At 37.9% G+C, this 26,471-nt stretch overlaps 1 protein-coding gene across 2 annotated transcripts; it reads right to left on the bottom strand.

The window, feature by feature from the left end:
• Window positions 1-2,776: 2,776 nt before the first annotated feature.
• On the bottom strand, window positions 2,777-25,893 carry MYBL1 (MYB proto-oncogene like 1). 2 transcript variants are annotated; one of them, XM_050891077.1, is made up of 16 exons: window positions 25,769-25,893; window positions 21,712-21,814; window positions 21,515-21,586; window positions 18,396-18,488; window positions 17,130-17,350; window positions 15,156-15,339; window positions 14,860-14,934; window positions 13,235-13,339; window positions 11,767-12,003; window positions 11,085-11,453; window positions 10,454-10,596; window positions 9,931-10,045; window positions 8,118-8,234; window positions 7,927-8,031; window positions 5,757-5,936; window positions 2,777-3,962 (listed from the first exon to the last, which is right to left on the bottom strand). In XM_050891077.1, the coding sequence occupies exons 1-16, from the start codon at window positions 25,786-25,788 to the stop codon at window positions 3,834-3,836; spliced, it is 2,268 nt and encodes a 755-aa protein (XP_050747034.1). In that variant the 5' UTR covers window positions 25,789-25,893; the 3' UTR covers window positions 2,777-3,833. The 2 variants fall into 2 exon arrangements, with proteins under 2 accessions (XP_050747034.1, XP_050747033.1); XM_050891076.1 differs by lacking the exon at window positions 5,757-5,936 and having other exon boundaries at window positions 25,769-25,841.
• Window positions 25,894-26,471: the final 578 nt, after the last annotated feature.

Raw genomic sequence — 26,471 nt, 5'->3', positions numbered from 1 at the left:
CCTTTATCTGAATGTTTGTCACAAAACCAAATGCAAGAATCAATTCCAGTTTCAGAATTTTTGTTGTTTGCATTGTGTTGGACCTCGGTCACAGGTATGATGCAACTGTGGGCAGTTAATATCCAGTGTTAAAACCCTTATGCCATGAAGCTTGATTCACTCACAACATTGCATCAATTTTAGTTTGGCGCAACTCTAGTAGAGTTATTCTCATGTAAAACCAGAATAATAGCGGTAGGAACTGGGCTTATTCTCACCAATCAATTCCTTAAAGACTATTTCTTCCAAGTAAAAGCCAGGCCCCTGAGTAAAGCTTCCAGAGCCTTCAAATATCAAACTTAGGGTTGTAGTTCCTTCCAAGTTTGGCTTACTGGCTGTCCATCTGCTCTACTTTCTTTCACTGAGCAAAACTGACATTAAAAAAATGAACTAGTCACATCATTAGAGACTTCGCTTTCATCTACCTACACTTCGCCCCGATTTCAGACGTCAGCAGCCAGCCACAACAAGAACAAATGCGCTACAGTCAGCCCACCTCGCTTGTCCCAAGCAATGGAAAACTTCACGCATGCAAACATCAGCAGGTCTGCAGAATATTCACACAGTGGTCTCGCTATGACAGCCAAAACCCCAGCAAAGCCCCAGTAACAGTCACAGTTTGCCCACACAGCTTAAAGCTAGGTGATACAAGTTTCTGAAGAATTGGCTTGCGTTAGTCCCTCTTGTCCTTTTCCTTCAAAGGATTATCTTATTTTAGGTGTTTGCCATTTATATTTTGTCACAAAACTGCGAAAGGCAATAGATATTCTCTATTGAATGCCCACGTTTCTAGCAAAATAAGAGAGTCAAAGCCTAACACTAATTCAGATTAATACGTTTGTGAGTACTAGTTGGGGGCGGGGGGAAATCACACTGCACAACTTACACACGTATTTACCTCCAAGACCCAGGCACACATACTAGAATATCATTTCTACCATACAAATTAAAGGAACGTAAAAAAGCTTTACACTAGCAACATTCTTCATCCCTCAAATTGTCTCCTATACATAAATATTTGTGTTAAAGCTTTGAGAAACAAATACAAACTGTTAACCAAATACAAGTAGGCTTACAAGTAGGTTGGGTTGAAGCATGTATTGTCAATGGGCTCCATCCTGCTGTGCAACCCACTGATTCCCATGATTGCTGTTTGTCTCTGCTCAGTCCAGAAAAGGTAGGTTTCTTGCAGTTTCACATGCACACATCCATGCATGTTGCTTTAACGAGCACTGAGTGTTTAAGTTCTCAAATAAAAGGCACTTACAGTAACCTGGTACATAGATGCTTTATTTCTGACTTTAATATGGTCTGTATTGTATGTGAGATTCTCTTACATAAAAGAAAAGTTTGTAGTACAACAAAAACTAAGATAAACAAGGCATTTGTTGCACATTATGTCAAACCTTAAAACAAAAATATGGAGTAATATGTATTTAGATTTCATGCAAGTTTGGCTGCTGCATGTACAATCTACTTATAAACTGAAAGAAATGCAAATGCACACAACATTCAAAAAGTAATAAAAGATGCCTGACATATGAAAGATTAAAACCTTCCTGCTAAAGCAACAAAGTAGGAGTTAACTAAACGATCCAACCAATACCAACACAAATTAATACTACTTACCATAAATCTATGCTTAAACTTGGTATAGGCAGTTTTGGTGATACCACTTCTACTGAAATATATCAACCAGATTCTAGATATTCATTCTCTCTTAACGTCTTATTTCATTTTTTGTGAATTAAATGCTGTCTCCAGCATTAAATGTTGCTGTTAAATCCATTCTGGTAATGCACACCTAAATCTAGTACTGCCAAGAATTCCAATTGCCTCCTCTCAGTTTTCATAGGTGAGGAGTAATCCTGGCATGATGGGTATTTTCTGATCCCTTGCTTATATAGGATTCCCCCCCTTAAAATTTTGATGTGAATTAAAAACTGCTAAAAATGTTTATGCCTACTACTATCATAGCCAGGCAAATATTTAATATCAAAAAGTTCCTAAAAATAAGGATTGTATAAGCTTTGAGATGTTTAAAAAAGTTTAATAACCCATTACCTTCCTTGTGCCACTCATAACATGTTAAAATTCTCCATTACTAAATTATTCTCTACCATCTTTGATATTAAAGTGATAGGAATACTTTCCACACCCTGCATAGTACTGGTTGATCTCATAAAGTTAACTAGAGAACCTGACATCATTTTTTTAATTTTACGTACAGTGCATATGATGCTCGCTCTTTCCATCTCTCATAGCAGCAAGCCGATTCTGCCACTATATGTAGCAGCACACCCGGGAGTGGAGAGGAAGAGTGTCTGAATTATAAATAACTAAAACTACAGTGTACAATTCTATTTACCTGTCAGTATTTGTTGATAGCACACCATTATAACTTGCTCGAAATTAACTACATAAAAATCTCTACAACAAAAGCAAACCAAAACATTCCTTCAAAAACAAAAAAGAGACATAAAATAAGTGCAAATACCTAAAATAGGCAACTAAAGCAACTGTTGTGACCTGTATACCTTTAAATAAGGACAAAGATTTTTCATAAATAAAAGAATGTTCTCTTTGCTCTTCAAACATTTAGTAAGTATATAATGGTCAAACTTAAGTGCAGATACAATTGTTTTGAGATCCAAGGTGCCAAGGTTCTTTTTTTTTTTTTTTTTTTTTTTTTTAATATATTTAAAATGCATTAGTTTTTAGTTCCTATGCAGGACGAAGTACTCCTGGGTCACATATAGGACCTCACCATTCCTTTCTAAATATATTTAAACAAGGTACAGGAACAGCTGCTGTATAATATAAGTATACCTTGTAATTATTTTGTAGACCAACATGATTTAAGGGTTATAGTGCAATCTTTATGTAGATGTAACATACAGTATAGATTTGTACACTTCACCACTGTAATTCTTCTGCTATTCCATACTTTAAACTTGTCCTTTTTTCATTTTAGCTGTTTTAACAGGAAACAACGTTGGCTTCTAGACAACCTGCATACATATAAATATCTACATTTAAGCTTTAAAATGAAAATAAATTATAAAAACAGACTCCTTTCCAATTTACAAAATTTTCCCTGTTCCTACATACTGTACAATACATTCAACAATCATCTCATTTTGAGATTTATGAAGAAAATACTGATGCTTTACACTAAAACCTAATTCACCCTCCTCTGCCTACTTCTAGTACCATTTGCAAATAAATATATTTAACACTGTAGTTAATTTCATTGTTTTGCAGCATACCAAAAAAATTAGTAGTGCAACTTTCTATCCTTCCTTTACACTCCTTTCCATTGTGTTTCTTTATATACTAGAAAAATGCTACATAAGCAAAAGCACATTCAGTCATGTATGTTGCTCATTTGGAAACCAGTAACAACCTATAAACCTACTCTATATTGAAAATGCACTAACAGAAAAAAAGCGATGCAAGTCAAAAGAATAAATATGAAAAATAGACCTAAAAACTGTATGTTGTCAGTACTGCAATGTATTTTACCATTCTTTATCATATTTTAGGGTGTTACTTTTTTAATATTTAAGAAATTCATTGCAGAACTGTTTGTACTATCCCTTTGCAGAGAATACAAGCGCTTCATGTCTGTTCTTTGTCAGTCAAAAAAAGAAAGGAAGCTTTAAGGTAGCTTTAAGGTTTCCCTTGGCAGACTGTCTCAAAGTAAAGACTGAATTCACAAGTATTGTGCTGGAATCACCTTCAACATTGTGTCAGTTTCAATGGAAAGAGATGGTTGTCAGTTGCAGTGACCATCACAGTATCAGAGCCCTGGAAGTGCTGTTGGTAGCTGTGTATGTGCTCAGATATCTTCTTGCTTGTTCAGTCATGATAAGCTGGTCTTCTGTTTTTCCATAAACAACTGCTTCCCATTCACAATTTGACTGCATAAAATAAAATTCAGTTAAAAAGATTCTTTTAACTAACTAAAATACTTGAGCAATTCTCATACAATGTTTCAGAGTAATAATAAATTATCAAAGTCTAGCAATACTGTATTTTACTGAGAAAGATTCAGTTCTACAATACAATACCTGAAACCTGTGACAAAGCTCCCTCTCCACCCCTTAATCCAGCTCGCCAGCAGTGCATCTGTGTTACGCTTTAAGCTCCAACACACAAAATGAAAAACGCTCTTAAGAAGAGACTAGTTCAACAATTGATACATAAAAAGGAAGTTAAGTCATCTTCTCTTTAGATATCTTCCCCTTTAAACGTGCTAAGTTCAACAGGCAGAAAAATACGTTATTGACAGCTGTCTGGAGACACCAAGGAAGGCAAAATGGTTTGGCAGCTGAAAAAGAATACTGTGAAGGACTTCACTGAACCAAAGTGGCAGCCATGGAAGAACGGTCAGATGTTTTGGGAATATATTAGAAATGGCAAAGGAATTAGGAATAAAAATAATGAATGGAAGAATAATTGAGCCACTAGTCCTGCTTCTTCCATGAAGCAAACCCTGCACGTTTACATGACTTACTGAATCTCAAGCTGATTTGTAGCAGCTCTAAATCGGATCTGACACTAGCAGACTGTAGCATAATGAAGAATGCAAGATCCTCTCCCTCGCACATTGAGCTAGAAACTGATCTAAAGGATCAGCTCCACATATAGATGCACAGAGAAAATTAGCCATTTGAGTTTCTCTGTAATTTTAGCAGGACTTGATTCATGGAAGGGACTTGTGGTAGAGAGGCCACTAAACTGAGAGGGAATTTCTCAGGGGAAAGAGCAAAAAGAGAAGGATGGTTCAATGAGAATATTTGTGAGTATAGTATGACTAAGCTCCCCTTTTAAGTATTCTTAAGAGCATAGTTCTGGGCCAGATAGATATATTCACCTTTGCTGCAATTCACAGCAGTTAATTCTTTTTTTGGAATATCACAATTAAATGAGGTTTGTTCTTTCTTCTCATAAGAAAGGATCAGAAAGTAATACTGTTGTCTCTGTACTTAAAAACACATCACTGTTAAAGCAATTAAGTGGGACATGGAAGATCAGGCTCCAGGTACCCTGCCTTTTTTTTTTTTTTTTTAATTAATACAGAGCTGTAGGTATTCTGAGAAGACACAAAAACTTTATATATTAACTCCCTATGGGGCAAACTGGAACAGGTACCAAGTCAGGTCAAAGACAATCTCTCCCTAAACCTGGTGGTCAAGATACACACAGAGGAAAAACTAGGTTCCACAGTTTTAACAGTATGGAAAATATATGGATGTACAAGAACACGCACATTACAAGAACAATTACCAAACAGAACCTGTGGATGAACTCTGCTTAATGAATCCCACTGGGCTTATTATGAAGTAAGCACCAGCCAAATTTGAGAAACTTAGGTGCTATAGAGGTTTAGTTTGCACCAAATCAAGTTTTCTTACTGCTAGACTTGGGTACCCAAACCTGTTTTGTAGGTCTACCCTATCCTGATTTTTTTCCCCAACATTTAAATCTTAGAGGCCACTCAGTGAAACATCGGGATTGTATTTAAAGAACTTAGCTATGAATAAACACTTTGTGGACAAATGACCAACTTACAAGAAATAAGGATCACGGAAACACTGACCGAAACTAGATTACTGAATTGAACAATTCTAGACATTAGTACAAGATAGAAACCAAAAAAAAATTCTTTGTTAACCTGCTAACAAAACTAACAGAATTCTTTGCATCCAGACCTGAAGAGCTTTCTCCATTTTGACATTTTTTGAAGCACATGCATTCAGTTTCTTCTTAATTACTGCATTTGCTTTGTTTGCTGGATTTGTATCCTGTTTTTCTGATGTCAGGTTACATCTGTTGTCATGTACTTCCAACAATGGTATCATTAATAAAGATGTGGTATATGCATTTTCTGACTATTGACAAAAAAGAGGGTAGGGAACAGGAATAACAATTAGTATTTAATTAAAAAAAAGTCTTCAACTGCTGTGATCAAAGAAGCCAAAATGTAAACAAAGCAAATACTATCAGAAAGACCCTAGGAAAGAATCTGAAAAGAAGAAGTAATGAACAGCATATGAAGAACTAGCCTGGTCTATATTGGGATTCATAGTCAATACTGAGCACAGTAAAACAAGTAGCTGCTAGCATGATTTAGGCATTACTGAGTAAACAGTTTCTTTCATATAAAGCCATGCCACAGCTGATTACATTTGGTTAAGAACAAGACTTGATAAAGTGGTAACTACAGAACAGTTTTAAAGAAAAAAGCTTGTAATTCACTTCTAGTACAACCCTTGTGAAAGTAACCACAAGGAGACTGGAGTAAAAAAATTAAGATCACATCAGTATCAGGGGGAGGAACTGCTTTAAGAACTGAAATAAGCACTGGATTGATCATTCCAGAAGAGTTTTATATGCTGGTAATGTTTATGGAAATAAAAAGAAATTAATCCAGTTTCACTATAACAAAGCAGAAGAAAGGTACATGGCAATTTTAGAGACCGAAATTAGATGAGAGTAACAGTGGCATACGTACTTGTTTGCTTACAAAAACACCCCATTAAACTGCATTAAACTACCTTCACATATTTATTCTACCTCAGACCTTGCTCCTAACTTACCGTCACACGGACACACAATTTCTACTTAAGGATTGGTACATTTTTCATTTTCAAATCAGATACTACCACTATCTCTCTTGCTAAGAGCGAATGTTCCTGTTGCACCAGCATCCCTCATTAAAATGGAGGAAAAGCGTTTTTTTCCCAGTCCACTGCCTTTAATATACCACAACATCAGAGTGTATCTTGGTTTTAGCTTAATAACCTGAACATCAGTGATGCACAATATACCATGTCATAACCAGACATTACTAAGAGAACAGCGGGCATTTTGTTTCTGTTTTGAATGGCTGCAGCAATGCTGCTCCTCACAAGACGGAGACGTTCTTGGGGAAGCGGGGAATTTCCGCTAGGTGGCAGAGCACCTAACACCCAGCGGACAGACACTGAGGCTTGGCACACAGTCTACGAGGCATCTAAGAAGGGTTTAGAAAGGTTCAGAAAACCACCTACAATAGTCAGAAAGGGGTATGACTTAAGCACCTGTTCTTTTTAAGGACTTTGGCTCCTACCTCTTGAATATAGCTTTATACCTGATCAAGAGCCACAGACATTTACTCTTTCAGAATTAAACACATACATTAATTTAAGAACTAGATTAGAATAAAGTTTTCCTACAAACTACAAGACTAAAGATTAATCTATTCAATCACTCAACTGGAAAAAAATTGGGCTACTTTTCAAAGGAATGAGGGACCAAACCAGCCCCATCTCTGAACTCTTGATGTCTTGGTTGTTGAGGCAGAAGTATTCTAATTCTTTCAGGCAGAGGAAGCCCACAAACCTCATCATCTACATGCTTGATATTTCTTAAAGTATTCCCCCACCATCCGAAGCAGGAAAAGGAAAAATATGCTGCCTAATGTGCAATTAGGTATCTTCAGAACATGTCTGCCAGACTGTCAAGCATGCAAAACACAGGGGCAAATCCCACCTTCCTGGTGTATTACAGAGAGCTTCAGCGTGCCATATATGCTAAAGTTTATAGATAACCAGCATGGAAGCAGCTTTGCTATAACAGCAAATCTGCAAAGCATCCACATTACTTTACCAGTCCTGCTCTGAAGGCCTGAAAGGAAGAATTCATGCATGAATTCAAGCCCAATGTTAACGTATTGCTTAAGTACTTAAAGTAGTATTTCAAACTGAAGGTGATTTTCACTTTCTAGATTTATGAATCTAGCCTCAATCCAAACACTTTATTTTAGTTGATAAAATGAAAGATACTCAGTTCTATATTAATATTGCTGCCAGTGATGCTCTTCAGTAGTTCAATACTTACCTGTACATCTAAACTACTATCTTCTGTGAAGAGCTGGGCACCAACCTCTTCTTTTTCCCAGGGATCCAGGACCAGTGATTTTCTGACTTTTTTAGAAGAGTTGTGCTGCAATAAACATTTTGCAGAGAAAAATTGTAATATATTATTTAAAAGCAGTTATTTCCTATTTGAAATTATTATTGTAATGTTACCTCCTGCTTGCAGCTTTTATACACAGTGTCATCTTCCTCCTTGAGAAATATATCTGTTCCAGTTTCCTCTTTCAAAACTTCCCTAATGTCTTCCTCCAAGAAGGCAAGTGGTTGTGACTAAGTTAATTAAAATTGGAGGAGAAAATACAGGAAGTCTATTAGTAGCTAGTTGTTACCATATTCTACTTTCAGCTGATGTAGGCCAGAAAAGAGATCTTGCAAAATATAGCAACAGATAAAAGGATTTAAGCTATTGTAGTTAACAACTGCAGATGAACATTTCAAGGCTACGCAGATTTTTAAATTAATTTTACTCCACATTATTTCTAGCCAGATAAAACATATACATGCACACAGTGCCTCAAAAAATGCAAGGTAGCAGTGAAGACAACATGCAAACTACTTGTTTGCATTTATTAGCAATGGTTATTCACTGACAAAAGGGATAAAAATAGTTTATATATACTAAACACACACATAAACACATGTATATATACACATGCATACAAACATACTAAAAAAATGTACTATAAAAGTACGACTGTTGTTGGGAAAGGAATTTATATTAATCTTAACACAAATCTTTGAATAAGACATTGATAGTCCTAAGTACAGTACAGAATTTCACAGAAGCCATACAGATGGCTCCTTTGTGTACCAACAGGAGAAGAATTCCCTTAAGCCCTCAAAATTTGATTTTGAACAGGAGGTTAATAGTGGACAGAAACAGGAATGCCAAACCACTCCATTTGCATAGTGAGAGACTGTGAATCTATAGGGTAACACAGATGGTGCCAAGCCCTGTGGCAAACTCTGAGCTACCTTCTGTGTTTGCAGAAAAGAAGTAGTCAATATACATTGGCTGGAATTTTTTCAGAACTTGAAAAGCATGTCTACTGAATTCCAAAAGTTATTATGCATTAACATACCTTAGCTAGGATAGGAAGAGAGCGAAAATTGAATTCATTTGGAATAAACAAAAAAAAAGGTAACATTATCCACAGTCAACCAAAAAAAAAGTTTTCTGTGACAGCCAGAAGAATCAGAGGAATCATGAATTGCTATATTAAGATTTCATTTTTTAGGATGAAGAAAATTGTAGACTTCACTCAAGTAAGCCCCTAGGAAGGATAAAACACTTCCAAACGTCTTCCCATCAAAAAAATTCTCAGAATACTAGCATGCTGCGGTAAACATCTAGTTTCAGTCCTAGCACTGTAGAAGAACCAAAACTAGAAAACAACTCAGCTCTTACATAGTCCAGAGGATTCAAAGATAACACAGTTTTTCAAGTCAAATGTGAAAGTTGCTTAAAATAACTGTCAGTCACACTCATCTGCACCAGTTCACTCTCACTAGATTATCCAGTTGGAGGACCCACACCCATGCACTCTCTCACTTACAATTTTTCTTTTGAAAAAACAGAATGCTAAAGTATGAAAATTAAAATCTCAGACAACGATGTTACCACCTCATAAGAGGTACAGTGTTAGCAAGGCTACACAAATTTAAAACAACTCACAAATGCAGAGCCAATGCGTTCAAGATTACTGTTGATCAAATGATTATATGTACCGAATACCATTCAAAAAGACAATGCCTCCATACTACACTGAAGGATACTAATCTAACATACAAAATCTGAAACATTTGTGATTCACATTCTAGCTGTTCTCTAGGATAATACGGAATGTCACTGAAACAACAGCATTGTTAGAAAATGCTTTCTAAGATCATGCTGAGGCTTACAATATCTCAAGAACAAGAGGGCATTTAGACTTTAACAAAGAAAATAAACAATGTCATCACATACCGTAAGTTTGAGGGGACCATACTTTTTTTCCTGAGCAGCCAAAGCATTTTTAAAAGGAGTTGGCGTCCTTGGTGTTGAACCCAAAAGAGATCTTCTAATTGTGGGAGTTCTAAAACTATTCAAGCATAGAAAAGCATTCATACCTGCATTTTAATATTTTACTTTATCAACACTGATGTAATAAAATGAATCTAAGAAACATTTTAAAATACCTTAATTTACACAACAGATATCACCACCATGAATCTGGAAGTATTAAGATCACCATAGCATTACCCCAGGTATATTAAACTTGAATTGGATTTTGTTCAGTATTTTAAAAAAGGAAAAATTTTAACTGAGTACAAGTCACTTTCTGTTAAGTTAATAACAGGAAGCCAGTTTGTTTGTACACAAGTATTTAAGTGTTAGGGGTTTTAAAACTCATTCACAGTATGCATACAGGTAGACTAATTTCTCAATGTTTAGAAAAACCTGGTTTTATTTGAGCAACACCACCAGATGTTTAATGTAATAATCCTACCCCACATTTTCCTTTTGATCTTTTGGTGTCATTTCCTTGTGTAGGGGAGTCGTAATAAGAACTTTCTGCCCACAGATTGGAGTCGATGTAAATGCAGGATTTTCAAGGTTAAATTGTTCATTTCCAGAGCAAGTGTTGAAAAACTAAGCACAAGAGAGAAAAAAAACTAAGCAACCTTAAAGGACAAAACTTCACCACTGTACTGAGCAGTAAAAAAAATTTTATATATATATATCTGAAGGGCTTTTACTCACAAACCCCAATAAACTATTCTTGACTTATACTCCAAGACATTTGCAATATTTATTGCTGAAACCTTGATTTTCTCCTTAAAATCCCTACTGCTTAATTAGGTCACAGAGACAATAGGTCTCTATCAACAATTATTTGCATGAGAAAGTGTGAGCTGAGACCCAAGTCCCTACTCCCGCCCGCCCATTAGTCTTCAAAACAGAGGAAATAGGTTATTTAACAATTTCTTTTTAATATATCTACCCTTATGCAGATGTTTTAAGAAGTTTTTGGAAATATTTGTTTAGGCTACAATGTATGACTAGGGAAGAAAGTACTTGTAATTTATAATCCACCCACTGCAGTCTTCTTGTTTAGCCATATTTAAAAATAAACTCACCTGTGATGGAGAAAATGGTAGTGTTTTCACTGGTGTGTGCTTTAGTGCAACATTGATGGCATCATTACACAAGCCATCATTCAGTTCATTAACTGGTGATTGCCCAACACGCAATCTCTTTTTCTTTCTTAGGATAGTAGGTGGAGTGCTGAATTTAGTTAAGTTTGGGGTTGCTGGAAAAACTGCTTCTTCCTCGCCACTGATGCTACTGTGTTTTTTGCCATCGAGCACAACGCTGACATTATACTGGCACTCAGCAGCCCCTTCATTGTGTTGAATCCGCATTAGTTTTACTGGAGCTGGCTTGACCGGAGATGCAACAGCCTCTGAAAGCTCAAAACTGGTGACATCACTCCATGCTACAGGATCCTGTGAGGCAAGATGCAAAACACTCAAACACTAGCAGGCTTATCAAAGATTATTTCACAATGTCCAAGCCAATCTAACAGCTGTCTACCTCCAGAAGCCATATACTGAATTATTCTCTCTGTATCTTTCACACAATCCTAAAACACTGAATTTTTTAAACACAATTCTTTTAAAACAGGCAATAAACCAAATCACTCAATACGGGTGAAACTACAGACAAGTACAGAATAAGGTAATTTTAAGAGTATTTTACACATATTGTGTAAGTTGATGTTCCTAAATAAACATTTTTTCAGAATAAATACAGACTTACAGATTCAATAAGCTCTAGAGTCTCTGCAAATTCTGGAATGGTTTGTAGAGATGATAACATTGTATTTGCTTCCACAGCCAAATACTTAGGTGGTGAATTCTGCTGAACAGATGTGCCGTGGGTCTCATCCATGCTGTAGAACTCACTTGTTTGTTCCCCAAAGCTATTTAGTGTATTAGACACACAATCTTCCGTGACAAAACTTCCAGACCAACAAGGTAAGTTGCTGGAAACTTGCTAAAAAGTATGAAGAAACATGATAATCTTATTCAACTTAGAAGCTGAAAAGAGTCAATTATGTGACTGCGGGGAGGAAAAAAAATAGTAGTATGTGGAAAGACTAAGCATAACTATTAATTTTTGCTTTTTCAAACACTAATTATCTGTTTGCATTAATGCAGTTAGTCTTCTCCTTACATTAACACACTCAACATTCTCAAATTGTGTAAGATTTTTATCTTGCCTCTCATTCATATCTTATACATGCTTATAACTTAGATAATTACAGGTTGTATTGGAAGCCATCTCTGATGCAAGTTTCCTGTGTTCCTGAACATCAGTATATTACGAAGTCATCTTCATTACAGAACACAGGTACATTTTGAGATTAGAAACTGTTTCTAGAATGTGAAATACTTCATTTGATTTTTTTTTAACGCAGATTCTGCATTGATAGTTTACTTAACTTCTAAATGGTTAACCCATTTTAGTACACTACTTAGTACTCAAGAAACAGATTTTAATTTTCACTGGAAATCTAGAAGCAAAGCAGATTCCACTAGATAAGCAGAAAGTTGCACTGTTTCAAGAAAATGCCAGGAATAGCTCCACCACATAAAACTGGAAGTTCACCGGTAATCTAAATTAGTGATCAATATGGTTGGGTTGGTTAGGTGTCTGATGTTGTTCACAGCCCTCTGTTCCTGAGGAAATAAGTGACTCATCTGCAAGTTTCTCTAATTCCACTGAAGTACATGTAAATTTTCTACAGTGCAAATTTATATAGTTTGTCATGTCCAAATGTGGGTATGAAGTATTACAAGCACTCACACAGAAGTTTGATAAAAATATAATCTACAGGATGTTTTGAAATCAAATAGGGCAAAACCTATGTACTTTTCACCTTTCTCTGTTTAACAGATGATCGACATTGCTGATCTATAAAACTGAATGGCGGTGATATCAACAAACATGCTACCTCTGGAAGAGGATTAAAATCCTGGGTCTCAGGAACAACTGCCAAATTGCAGGTCGTATTTCTGCTGCCTTCACAGTTTAGAAAACCGCACTAAAAATAATTTGCCTCAATTCTAATATATAGACTGTTTTACAACCCAACAACCATAGGTTTGATTTTAGAAGGTCGGGTGAAAAAACACCACACAAAACCAAACATCCATTACTAAATTGCTGAGGATTAATCTCAGTAAAGCATATTCAAATATTTACAGAAATTTACAGTCCTTACAGAAGACACTCGTTTTCTTCTGATTTCATTCTCTGCTGACATAAGTAGCAATTCAAGTTCCTTTATTTTCTTTTCTTTATCAGGATCATCATCAATAAATGACTGCTGAAAAATTTAAGAAAGAAGCCATTACTATTTTTTACCTCTGCCACCCCTCCACAGTAAAGATTCTACATTATAAAACACAGCTACATTTTTAACAGAAATCCACACATAGCAGGAACAGAGCTGTTCAAGCTGTATCATATTTTGTAATACAGTATTCACTCGCAAGCAAAACAACTCCAGCAATTACCAGGAGATGGATCTGAAGTTAAAGTGGTATACAAGCTAATATTTTAACAGGTTTCTAATATGGCCTGTAAATGCTCAGTGCGGTATAGCACTTTTTAACCAAAAGTCACTCAGTTCTATCTTTAATAGAAGCAACAATGTTGGCAACTTGGTAGATGTGTTTGTGTTTTCATGTGCTTTCTAGAATTTTGAGTTACTTATCCTCACTAAGCGTGCAAGAAAGTGTTTCAAATCAGCATTTGCTGACAGAGTGTCTACACAAGCAATGCTATCACTACTATCAGAAAAGAAAATTAATTAATTGGTTTTGGTTGGTTGGTTTGTTTTTAACCTCCTTAAAACTTTCTATTATTGCTATAAATATAGGTAAGTGAGGATATATACCATGAGTTTCAAAACTAGTTATACTCCCCAGTTTAAATGAGCAGAAAGTATCTTATACTTTTCTGTATAGGGCAATCCAGAGTGTCAAGGCCATATGAGGCTTTGTTATGATTTGCATTCTTATACTGAGATCAGGGAAAAAAATGGAACATGAAACAGATGACCTGCACAGGGAAACTTAAGGTTAGGTATGGAGTTCTGCAGAATGCCTCTAACACATCTAGCACAAACAGAATACATATTATTCCCTGTGTCAAAATAATTTTTTTACTAATTTCAAATTCACAAAAATTCTTCCAGGAAGTCATATTACAAACCAAGATCCACATTCAGTCTGCAACACATGAGGAATTTTACATATATTCTAAGTGGCCCCAAAGGAGCAAAAGGACATAAATATATCTAATTATTTCTTTTGTTTTAAAGTTTCTCAATACTTCAGCATTTAGAATGCTGCAAAAGAGCATTTTCAACTGATTGACAGAAGTTTATCTGTCAGAAAAAACTAAAACCTATTAAGAACAAAAAAGCACAGCCATATGTGTAAGTCACAGTAAGTTAGTTGAACTGAGTCTTTCAGATAGGGTTATATCTATTACATATATAAAGTAGTAAAATCTTGTCTTTAAATCTCTCAGAAGCTAGGTAATACTAACAGGTCATAATTTTAATCTAAAGATTTAACTAGTAGACTATGTTTTAAGCCATACTTCCATCAGAAATAAGCACAACCGTTGTGTTTCTGAGATGTATAAAGACAGCTCCTTTTTTCCTACCTATAACTACCAATTAAGCTGGCAAGCCTACTTACAGAGGAACACTTACATAAATTTAGGTGAATGATAAAGACTTAAAGACATTTTGAAGTTACAAGTTTTTAAATTCTTCATTTTACAGCATAATACACAGTACATTCTCTTCATTTACAATGCCCGTTAACAATTTACCTGAACTAAGTTGGAAGAAGCTGAAGCATGTTCTAGACAGCTGCCTTCTGGTGAGGCATACTGGTATGCTGGAATCTAAAAAGACATAAATCATTTTACAAACCCTAAAGAAAAGGAGGCTATAAAATTATCTCTAGTTTATTGTACATAAACTATTTATTACAGTTTACAAATCCTAAGTTACCATAATATCACAAAAATACTCAACACATCTTCATTCTTTCAGAGTTGTTTCTCATTCCAAACCCAATAATTTGAAACTGGGAAATACTAATTATTCTGGATTTTGAACTTACATGTGTCTGAACAGGTATGTAAAATTGATTCTCAGTGTGCAAGTGTTCCATAGTCAGACAAGGTTGGGGCTGAAGTTTGGATGAACTAGCTCTTTCAGACTTTATACCATCTTGTAAATATCCTTCCTGTTCCACCTTTCTTCGCATTGTTGAATTCCAGTGATTTTTAATTGAATTATCAGTCCTAAAATGAAAGTGTACAACAGTGACTGGTTTCCATATCTCAAAGTTTAATATATGGCATAATTTATAGGGTTTGTACAGTAGGTTAATCTGAAGCCACAAATCCAGAAAGCTCCAGCACCTTGGACTGAAAGTTCTATTATTAGTGGGATTTTGGCATAATTACTAGAAAGCTACTCTTTTCAAAACTTCCTTCTTCTAAACTTCAGGTCTGCAGGAAATTAAAAGCAGCAAAAGAGAAAGCCTTGGTTCTGGATATTATCATGGGTGAGAACCTTTTTTCTTGGATACTTGGAATAACCATGTGTTCTCTGGCACTACATTATTTGCCGTCTGCTACAAATTTGCAGAACATGAAGCTAAGGCAATCACCCTACTGGCCCACAGCATAATAAGGGTACTAGGGCTAGTGTTTGCCACCGGAAGACACCTCTTCTAAAAAAATGACAGCCTGCATTCCCAGCTCTGAGGTTTATGTGCAGCTTTGTGGAAGAACATCCCACTACCTCTTGGTGCCCTTGATCTTGTATGGGGAAAGCAGGCATGGCAGAAGACCAGTACCCATTGTCACTCCCCTTGGAAAGAAAATGCCTGCAGTTTGACAAGCAGGGTGAAATCACTTTTAACACCATACAAACATTAAGGCAAGAGTAGAGTACAAATGCATTACAGTCTAAAATACTAGCACTATTATTACTAGCCTTAGAGGTACACAGAAATAAGAACTGCTTTACGCCCCATTCTTCATTTAAGCTCAACTCCAAGAAGTATTCCCCTTTTTCATCCCACTAGTGTTAGACACTCTACAAATCTTCTGGGTTTATGATCCAATCTTTAGCTAAGAGTCTCATCTTGGATTTATTTTCAACAAGTTAGTCAATTAGGAATGCCTCTGTCCTTACAAACGCATCTTCCCTCTCTGAAATTCTATTAAGATGCAATCCTTTCCCTTCCCATTCTTCCAAAGGATTTCCTGTGATTCATGGATTGTATACTTAATCAAAATGTCAAATTTTTAAACAGACATCTCTAAGGACTCATTCTCCCAACATAACAAGTGCTAACATTCCTTAGGCACAGCTAGACAGTCACCTCCTGAGTACACAGACTGAATTCAGAGAGGGACAGCTTAACATTGAATTTCAATTAACAGTACAAGGTAAAAAATTTATTAAACTCTTCATACACTAAAATTTTGTTTTCCACAAGCATATAAGTTGGCAATCACGCTTGAAACAAAGATAAGGAGAACAATGCATACAATTCATTCTTAACTCAGAGACTACATAGTAACCAACTTGCTTTGCAATGCACGACTCCTAAGCCTGGACTTTCGAAGGTTACTAAGATTCTCTTTTTCGAGTGTCCTGTTCAACAAGAACTGTTCCACAAAAATAAGTAAAAAAAAGAATTTCTGATCTTAAACCAAAAAGTCACCCCCAAATGCATATTAATGAAGGCACTTTGATTATCAAGTCATAGGATGTTAAGGCATTCTTCCACTATTAGTTGCAGTTACTCTTCAGCTCTACTACAGTTTTTTTTAAGTGATCAGGAGGATTTTTGAAGGAACCTGCAGAGTGTTAGAGGTCTTTTTATTGGTTTTATGGCTTTTTAAGAATACATAATCAAATGCAAAAGATCTTAAAAATTTTCAGTATCTATGAAGATAAAGATGTTGTGATGTAAGTGTCAACAGATGCTCTCTGACTAACAAATTACACTGGAAAGAGTAGTGTGATGACCGCTTTCCATATTCCAATATTTAACACAAATAGAGTTGAAAAGCACCTTCCAGGAAGGAGTTTTGCTATTTCAGCCCATCGGTTTCCCAAACGCTTGTGAGCTTCATAGATTATTCTGTCCTCTTCTTCTGTCCATGAAGACTTTTTTACCTCAGGATTGAGATGGTTATGCCATCTCTCTCTGCATTGCTTGCCTATTCTTCCTTTCAGGTGTTTTGCAATTAGAGACCAGCGCTTTGGACCATACTTCTGAACTAATTCAATAACCTGGAACACAGATGAAAGCACATTATAATTCCAAAACGTAATTTTCCTAATCAAAGACTGAGAACACTGATAAATTCACATTTTAGAATAGGATTATAATAGTCAACTTGATAAGATACTAGGCCTAAGGAGGCAGACAGTGACTCTGGGTTTTAAAAATTATTTTTCAAGAAATCACTTATTAACTCCAAATTCACCGTGTTTAGGATATAAGTATATACTGATGAAAACATTCATTTGGAAGTTTCCTTTGTCACCCATTGCATAAGCTGACATTAGGAAAGACCAAAAAAGAAGCTGGTAAAGATGCTTGGTTTGACTTTTTTCAACAACATATGTATGAGAAAAAAACCCCACCTCTACTCCCAACCTCCATCCCATTTCTACGTGTTTTTACACATTAGAAGCTTTTTCTTAAAAGACTGATGAGAACTGTAAAAAAAATAGATTAGGAAGACCGTATTCATAAGTTGACAAATACTAGTTTTAAACGTCTTAAAACAGTTTTAAACAGTGGGAATAAGCAGTCGATTTGAAATATCGTATGTGAAAGCTATATGTGCACCTCCCTACAGGGCAGTCCAGGTTTTGCAGACAAAAAGCTGCAGTGTAGATTAACAGAGGCGGGGAAAAGGAGTCTAAAACACTATTGCTGGCTTCTTTAACAGCAGACTATGAAATAATTTCCCTTATTCCCAACCCCTTTAAGTCTGGTGGGCTTGAGGAACAAAAGATGTAAATGAGACCTTTGATCTTTAGTGCTGTAAAGAGATCTCCTCTACTTGGTAAGCTACAGTAGTTCAGCTAGCAATCTGAGCAAAGGGAAATGAAACACTTGAGCAGACCAGACATTCCATCTACTTAAAAGCAGCTGCATTTTTTTTTTTCTTCTCACACAGCATAATGTAATGTAATTATCTATGTCACAAGATGCATCAGACATCATCTTTGTGGGGATGAAACCTGAGAAAAAGTACACATTCTTAGCATTCATATGCCAATTTTGTTACAGTAAAAGAGTACAGTATCAATTAGTTTTTATTACCCTCTGATCTTCTTCTTTAGTCCAGGGACCTTTAATCAATTCTGGGTTTAGTACCTTCTGCCATCGATGCTGGCACTGAAAATCTGAACGATTCTGAAATAGTTTTAGAAGACCGGTGTAGCTGTTAAACTCTTGAATACATAAAACTGTAAATATTAGCTAGCCAGAATTATTAGCTTATTTCAAATTAAGAGACTCATTCAGACCTTTGTTCTAAGTATAATAGTTAAATTCTCCCTTATTATTTCTTCTTCCATTTGCTTATAAAAACTCTTCTCCAGAAAAAACAGCCTTGCACAAACCTCTAATCTAATTACTTCAATGTTCTTACTTGATAATCAAATTCAGAACTTACTCTTCTTTAAAGAAAAAATTAGAATTATTTTTGTCCTCATTACTCCACACCTTCTCTGAACTTTATGTGATTGACATGCTTTTGACATTATCTATAACCTATATAAGGAAAGACATTTTTTAAGGAAATACTTTTTCTTTCAAATAAAAGAATAAACTTCTTTCTAAGTCTTAAATGAATATATTCTCAGCTCTTCACTGAGCGTTAAGGAAAACAGATTTATATCAAGTTTAACTAACACATACTAATTAAACAACATTGCTTTTTCTGCTCAGGACAGATGGTGCTTTTCTGTAGCTTCACTAAGGTTCTTTTGAAATATTGTTCCCAGTTATGAAAGAGAAGTAAGCTTTCACTTAGCCTCCTAAAAACTGTCTATAGGAAAGTTTGGGACTCTCAGGGTAGTTGGTCCAATCCTTAGAAATACGCAGATAAGAGCCTGCCCCAGCACAGCGTGCTAGTACACCTTTTATAACACTGGGACATGATGATTTACTCTCTTCAGTGCAAGCTGCTGGATAGCAAGTACCAATTTCAAGGTTTTGCTGGGCTTGTCTACTAAGTAAAGGCGTTACCATGCTAAGATGAAGTTAAACAAGAAGCAGTCTGCAAGACTAGAAAAAACACCCAGAACACTGTTACATCTAAAATTACATTGATCACAGTACCTTCAAGTTAATCACAAGTAGACACTGTATGATTAAAAGTACACTAGAGTTTGTTACAAAACATCATCATTTCCTGGTGGAGACAAGCTGTAAAAGATAGACTCAATATAGGATAGCTGTTCCCATTTTCGATGAAAAAAAAAAATTTTGAAATTGTGGCCTTTTAGCGTTTGTACCTTCCAGACATTTCTCAAATCATGACATATTTGGGGGAGAAAAGCAAAACAAATGATGGGATGAAACAATAAAATCATTTCAGGTCTGCCTTAGCTGCAATAAATTGAAAGAGAATACAAGCTGCATTCCCTCTCTTGAGGATCACCCTTAAGCCATTTTCACTTTTTGGGGCAGAATAGAGGGAAGGTTTACTTCTGCCCAGCCCAACAGTGAAATGGCGTTCTGAAAACATGGCAGTTTGAGTGCCTCTACATGCTAGTAACTCAAGATACACTTGGTTTTCCTGGCAAAAGACCATCAGTAACAAGGGAAGTGCTAATTATGCCAGCCTCTATTATTTGGCTTTGTAATTTGAACACTGCAATAGGTCACCCAGAGAGGCTGTGGAGTCTTCATCCATGGAGATATTCAAAACCCAACTGGACACTGTCCTGGGCAGCCTGCTCCAGCTGACCTTGCTTGAGCAGGGGGCTTGGACTAGATGATCTTGAAAGGTTCCTTCCAACATCAACGATTCTGCAACGGGCAACCTAATCCTCCATGCACATTTCCCATGATAGCTGGGGAGCCTTTTTTCAACCTCAATTTGTCCCAGCTGAACAATAGCTTTCTCTCTCCAGAAGCATTTGTTTTCAGTTGGAGAACTTTTTATTAAATTAAACTGTTAGATCTGTTAAATGCAACTCCATACTACATCTGCAGATCAGTACCATCAAACATTGTATTTTTAAATAGTTTAATATAAAAGCTTTTTGATATTATCTCTTTCTCCTCTGCCGTTCATTCATTTCACCGCTTTTTGGAAGGGGATAATGTACATGTAAGGAATAGTGATTTGCTTATGCACTCCTTAAGTTTAGAAGCTTTGAGTTCGTTCCCTGATATCTATACTTTGCCACCTGGAAAAAAAAAAATCAGAAGCACCACAGTTGCACAAATATGATGAGAACAATGAAAAGTTACAGTTGCTCAGCATTTAGAATTCAAATCTATTTTTACCTAGTTACACAAGAATTTCATACAACCTTATCAGCCCACTCAATATTATAAGAGCCACAAAGGCAGGGGTGGGGGGGTGGTGTAATTTTTTTTATTTCTAACATCTGAATATTCAATACCACTTCTAGGTAGTGATTTCAGCCTTAGATTCTAGCCATGTTTTTATAGTAAGCATTTTACAACATTTAATCAGAAGAGAAAGAAACATCATCGATTCTAGTTGTAGGTATTTTCTACCAGTGCAGCTCATACAGCTGAGGAGTCCTTTAATGTTTGAACCAACAGCTCTTTTACTCATTCCACCTGACCATTGGAACAGAACAAGAAATTTTAAGTGTCAGTAGGAAACTTCCAAGAAACCCACTGAGGTTCCAATCGTAGCAACTGAAGATATCATTGGGTGGAAAGATTTACATACGTTAGGGAAGCAGACGTCACTGTAAAAACAAACAAAACAAACAAACAAACAAACAAACAAACACCGAAACACAAAAAAACCCCACCACCCCCCTTTTCCTAAGGTGTTTAAGAAATTGATCTTGCTCCTTTCAAGCAATCTTTCAGATGCAACCCACTCTCCTAACTGCTCCAGAAGCAACCTGTGAACTGTAGATGTAACCACCACAAGTGATGCAACCAATAGGAAGCCGGAATATATTCTGGAATGAAAACAAATAGCAGGTGTGGACAGAAGGCAATTATTTTTGATCATTTCAGACCATCACTTGAGCCCCAGCCTGAGCTGATAAGGTTCTCCAAGGTCTGAGCTAGATTTCAAGTCTAATTTACAAGCATCCTTTAAAATATTTTTTACTATTATGTGTTTCTGATTTCTATTTCACCTCATTTCCAAACTAGACATATGAGCAAAGTAAATAAAAATCAGAAGGGAACTTAACTGAAACAGAGATTCAACTTACTTGTAGATGACTAGCAATGAAAGCCCAATCATCTGTACCATTTTGTTCCACCAGCTTCTTTAGTCTTTCATCCTGTTAAGACATAACCTCAGCCAATAAATGTTACATGCTATCCCAATACGATACTAAATAATAACATATTTCATGTACTACCAATATCATAGTGGAATGAAACTAAAACCAAAAAAAAGTATTACCTCATCACGTGTCCATTTCACCCTGTTACATATCTTCTTCAAACCTTTTTGCTGTGGTACTTCATAGTCATGATCCACATATTGAAGGTCATCATCTTCCTCACTGCAGAGTACAACAGAAGAGTGAAGAAGATAGAAACAGTTTAAAATAACTCTGAATAACTTATTTTTTCTAACTACTTGTAGCTTTTTTCCAATCTGTACATATTGTTCTAAAGTGACATATGGAATTTGCATGAACATAAGATCCGCCTCCAGCAGTGGCCTATATTCACCATGTCAAAGGAACAGAAATAATTTTAATTTCAAGGCCATGTACTGGGATATGGACAGATAATTCATTCCAAGTGAAGACTTAAATTTGAAGCAAAAGCTATTGTTTAATACCATGTTTTTGTAACACATTTATGAATCTTTATTTTACACAAATGAGCTTATAAGATAAAGTGGTTTGCTAGTCTGCAAAATACATTCATGTTCCACCTCCATAACTCAAACAACAAATACAACAAGGGTGCCAAATAACTTAGCGTCAACTTGAGATTTTAAGTGGGCTCCTGCCTTGAATAAAAGCGTTGCCTCAATGTTACAGGAATTAGATACAAATCTTTGAAGACAGAAATATTCCAGCGAGAAATAACTACCATATCAGTGCTGACCCTCTAAGTTAAGAGTCAGAGGGCAGGAAGCCAGGTAACCTCTGTGACTCCACGTAGATCACACTCCATCTACTGGAGAAATGCATACTTCACAGCCTTGATAAACAAAGCCTTACAAACAAGCAGCACAGGGAAATGTTTGATGGAAATATCACTTAACTTATACGTCAGTGACTCACGTTAGACAGCATAAATTCAAACACATGTGGAAACCTAGGCCTAACAACAAGACGAGCAGTTCCTCTGCATTAGTTATAGCAAAGACACAAAGAAGGGACTCCCATCCAAATACACAGCTTTAATTAAAAGCAGTTTCACACTGTAATCTTAATTTTTCTTCATTTTATTATTAGTATAAAGCGCGATATAAATATCATAAATTGATGTTCAAAACTAAATTTATTAGTTCTGCTCAGCCTTGAAAATTACTTCCATTTTTCATCCAAAGGTAAAAAAATCCTTTCCCAGTCATGGAATTAACCTGTGCTGGTGTCCTAAGAACTGATTAGATGGCAGATCTCTACATTATTTTCCAGAACACACAATTCACTCACACAACATGCTGATCAACCATTTAAGTATATTTGTTATTTCCCATGAAGCGAGTATGTTCTCTGTGGCTAACACGAATATACGGTCATTCAAGAAGAGCACTACTTACTTGAAAGCATTACTACAGGATAGTATGTACCCAACTCTTGCAGACCCAGTGTATTTAACATTGCTTCTACATCCTGCACCACATATGGATTTGCCCTACTTAGCTTCATGATGCAGTAGAAATAGTTAGTAACTCATAAACATATTAAAACTTTGTGGAGCCAGTGAAATACAAAGCAGTAAGCTTGTCTAAAGGTCAAGTTCTTCACAGTACTTTAAAAAAAATAAGCTGCAAACACATTGATTGTAAGAGTTTTGCATTAAGCGGCTTAGGACTTAAGAAAATAGGATTTAAACTCACAGGTAACTAAGAGTTTTCTCTTCCCCCTCCCACCTCCTTTTTTTTGTCTCTCATCCACAGGTTCTCAACAAACTTCAGGAGTATATCCTGGTATTATAAGGAACATATCTGGGTATTATAAACCTATTTCATACCAAGAAAGCCATACAGTTTACTTACAACTAAAATTCGGCCTTGTGGTTAAGCCCTTCGTCAACGCAATCTCCTCACCCACTGCATAGCAAACTAGTTCAAGAACAGAATCTTCAGTTACATGAAAAGTCATGGGGATTTTAAAAAAGAGGAAGGGCTCCACGTACACAGCAACGACATTGACAAGAGCACTGGGACTAGACAACGTGGGGTCCCTGCTGGCAGCGGCAGTCAAGAACCGTGTACCTGGAGTTCTCCAGCGGCACACATGTCCCACAGCCAAACAGGCACAGCCACCGGCCACCTCCGTGTGCTTCACGGGCGCGAGGGCCAGCTGAGCCGGCACTAACCTCTCTTGCACCTTGATTCCACATGAATAACCGTTTAGTCTTCGGTCTTGTTCAGACTAGTACACCAGTAGACTACAAATTAAATATACATGAATGGTTGGGACTACTAACTTAAGTTTTCGATTAAAAAGAAAAGATTTTCAAACATGTTGGGTTGTTACAGTCCATTTGACAATTCTTTTGCAAATATGAAACGGTGCTAAAATACTGCACGGAAGTGGAACGCGGCCACCAAATTTCATCAAATAAGAAATCTGGAACAATGAAGTAAGTATTTCATGAGTTCTCTGCTAGCTGTCTTTGCAATTCTGAGTTGAGAACCATTAAAGGAAAACATTAAGCTTCCAAATGCAAAAACCAAGAGCAGTTTAACAAAATTAAACTTAATTTCATTTGGTACAAAACAGTTATACTTTCTCCTTATTCCGCACCTACATTAACAATCTTGAAATCACCTTTATGTAAACTCATAGCTACAATGATTTAGTTTTGGAGATAATCATCACACACTGACACAGTATTCCTCTAGGGCTACTGATGTCTAACTAAATGTTCCCCTGCTATCCACAACCAGCTGTATTTTCAATTATGACATCAAAGCACTCCATAGCCATGAGAGATAATACAAGCTAAAGCTTTGCAAAGATGAAACTATTGTTTGCAATACCACAGATTAAAGTCTCTTAAACTGCAAAATGCAGATTAGGAGTAAAAGAAACATTCTCTGTCTGAGCTGATTCTTGCAGATAGCTAAGTATAGACAGCTCCAGCAGTCATCCTCTGCAAGCAAAGCCCCTTAACAAATCTTTGTTCCTTACACAATAGGAAACCCAAAGCATTGCTCTCTTGTTTTAGTTGCAGTTTTGCAGAAAAAAAATATTAATTTATGAAATCTTTTCATGTCAGAGGAAAATGCAGAAGCATTTTTAGTATCTGTAACTTTGAAACCACCCCCAATTCCATGAGAAGTATGCAGTCACGGTAAACCCCACATGCCATAGGTAACACATCAGTATTACTCACTGAGCATTCTTTCCTTTCTCAATCCTAATCCTTCTTTTACATTTCTTTATTACTTTTCAGAAACTGATTTTCTATTTAGGACAAGAATAACTATAGCAATGAAACAAGTTCTCCAAGACCCACCTTCTGAATACAAAGTAAAGACACACCCATTTTCATATCAATAAAACAAAAGATGTATCAAAACCATCTGGGGCTGGGGCTGAAGCTCTTGAGGAAAACATTCTCTCTCAGGAATATTTCAGGCTAGACTATGACATCCTCAATCAAAGAATATGCCAAATCAGAGAAAGTAGCTGCACTTAAGACATTGGAAGAATCAGCAGGCCTGAACATTAACTTTAACTGAACAACCCCAAACCTTACATCAAGGCTGTGCCAAAGCCCCTCGAGAAGAGAAAAGCAAGAAGTATCACTCCAGCAGAAGGAAAGTAACCAGCAGGAAAAGCTACTGTGGAGACAACGTAGTCGTTACTGACAAGCTCAGTGACCACAGAAAAGCTAAGGAGTTGCCTAGGTAAGCCACAACAAAGATGGTCTGAGTGAAAGCACAGAAATGAGAGTAGCCTCTAAGCTAGAGGCGAGATTTATAGCCGAGAGCTAGTGCTCGTAAGCCAGAGGGAAGACAGATACCTGCGCGGGTGCCGGGCGAGGGAGGAATCAGAGGGCGGGGGGAAGGAGGTGGGCAGTGACACCCGAGGCCGGGAAGGTGGAAGGAGGCAGAGAGCAGCGCCAGCACAGCTCGGCGGAGGGATGAGGGGCGGCAGGGACGGGGCGGGGCGGAACGGCGGCGGCACCTGGCAGGGATCCCGGGGCGCGGAGGGGGGGGTACCTGGGCGCGGGGCGGCGGCGTGGAAGGCAGCGACTGCCCGGGAGGGGGCGGGGGACAGAAGGCTCAGAGATCCCCGGGCCGGGCCCGGAGCCACACTCACCTGCGCGGTCTCTTCGCCATCCTCGGGGCGCACCATAGGGGGGGCCGCCACGGCAGCGGGGCGCAGCGCGGAGCCCCCGAGCCCCCGCCCGGGCTCCTTCTCTCACAGCCAGGCGGCGCGGCAGGGCGGGCGGGGGACGGAGCACTGGCGGCTCAGGAAGGCTTGAGGCGAGCAGGGTTCCTTCGACGGCCCCCTCCTCCCCGCGGAGCTTCGCGGTATCCACAGCGCCCCGGCGGCCGCCCTCAGCCCCGGCCCGGCCCGGCCCCCGGCGCGTCAGGCATGGCTCGGCCTGGCCCCTGCCCGCAAGGACGGAGCGCGCAGCGGCCCCTTTCTCGCCCGGCTGTGCCTCCCCCCTCCTGTCAAAGCTGCCGCGGGCTCCGGCGGCGCCTTCCCGCCCCGGGCTGCTGCCCTGCCCTGCCCCGCACGGCCCCCCCGGCCCCCGCTACCGGCCAGCCCCCGCCGCCCGGGCTGCGCCGCCACCGCCGCACTCGCGGCGGGCTCAGTCGGTGCCGCCGAATCTCGCGCCCAGCCTCCTTCCAGAGCCACCGTTTGAATCTGCGCAGGCGGACTGCCGCCCCATTGGCCGCCGCCGCCGCACGCGACCCGGGCGGGGGGGCGGGGCCTCGGGCCAGCCGCGGGCGGGGAGGGGGAGGGGGAGGGGCGGCGGGGGCGAGGCATGACGGGGGAGCGAGTTTTCCCGGCT

Source organism: Gymnogyps californianus, chromosome 2 (genome assembly GCF_018139145.2).
Source record: "Gymnogyps californianus isolate 813 chromosome 2, ASM1813914v2, whole genome shotgun sequence".
Classification (NCBI taxonomy): Eukaryota; Metazoa; Chordata; class Aves; order Accipitriformes; family Cathartidae; genus Gymnogyps; species Gymnogyps californianus.
Note: the sequence above shows the minus strand (reverse complement) of the source record. Positions and strands in the feature narration are given on the sequence as shown.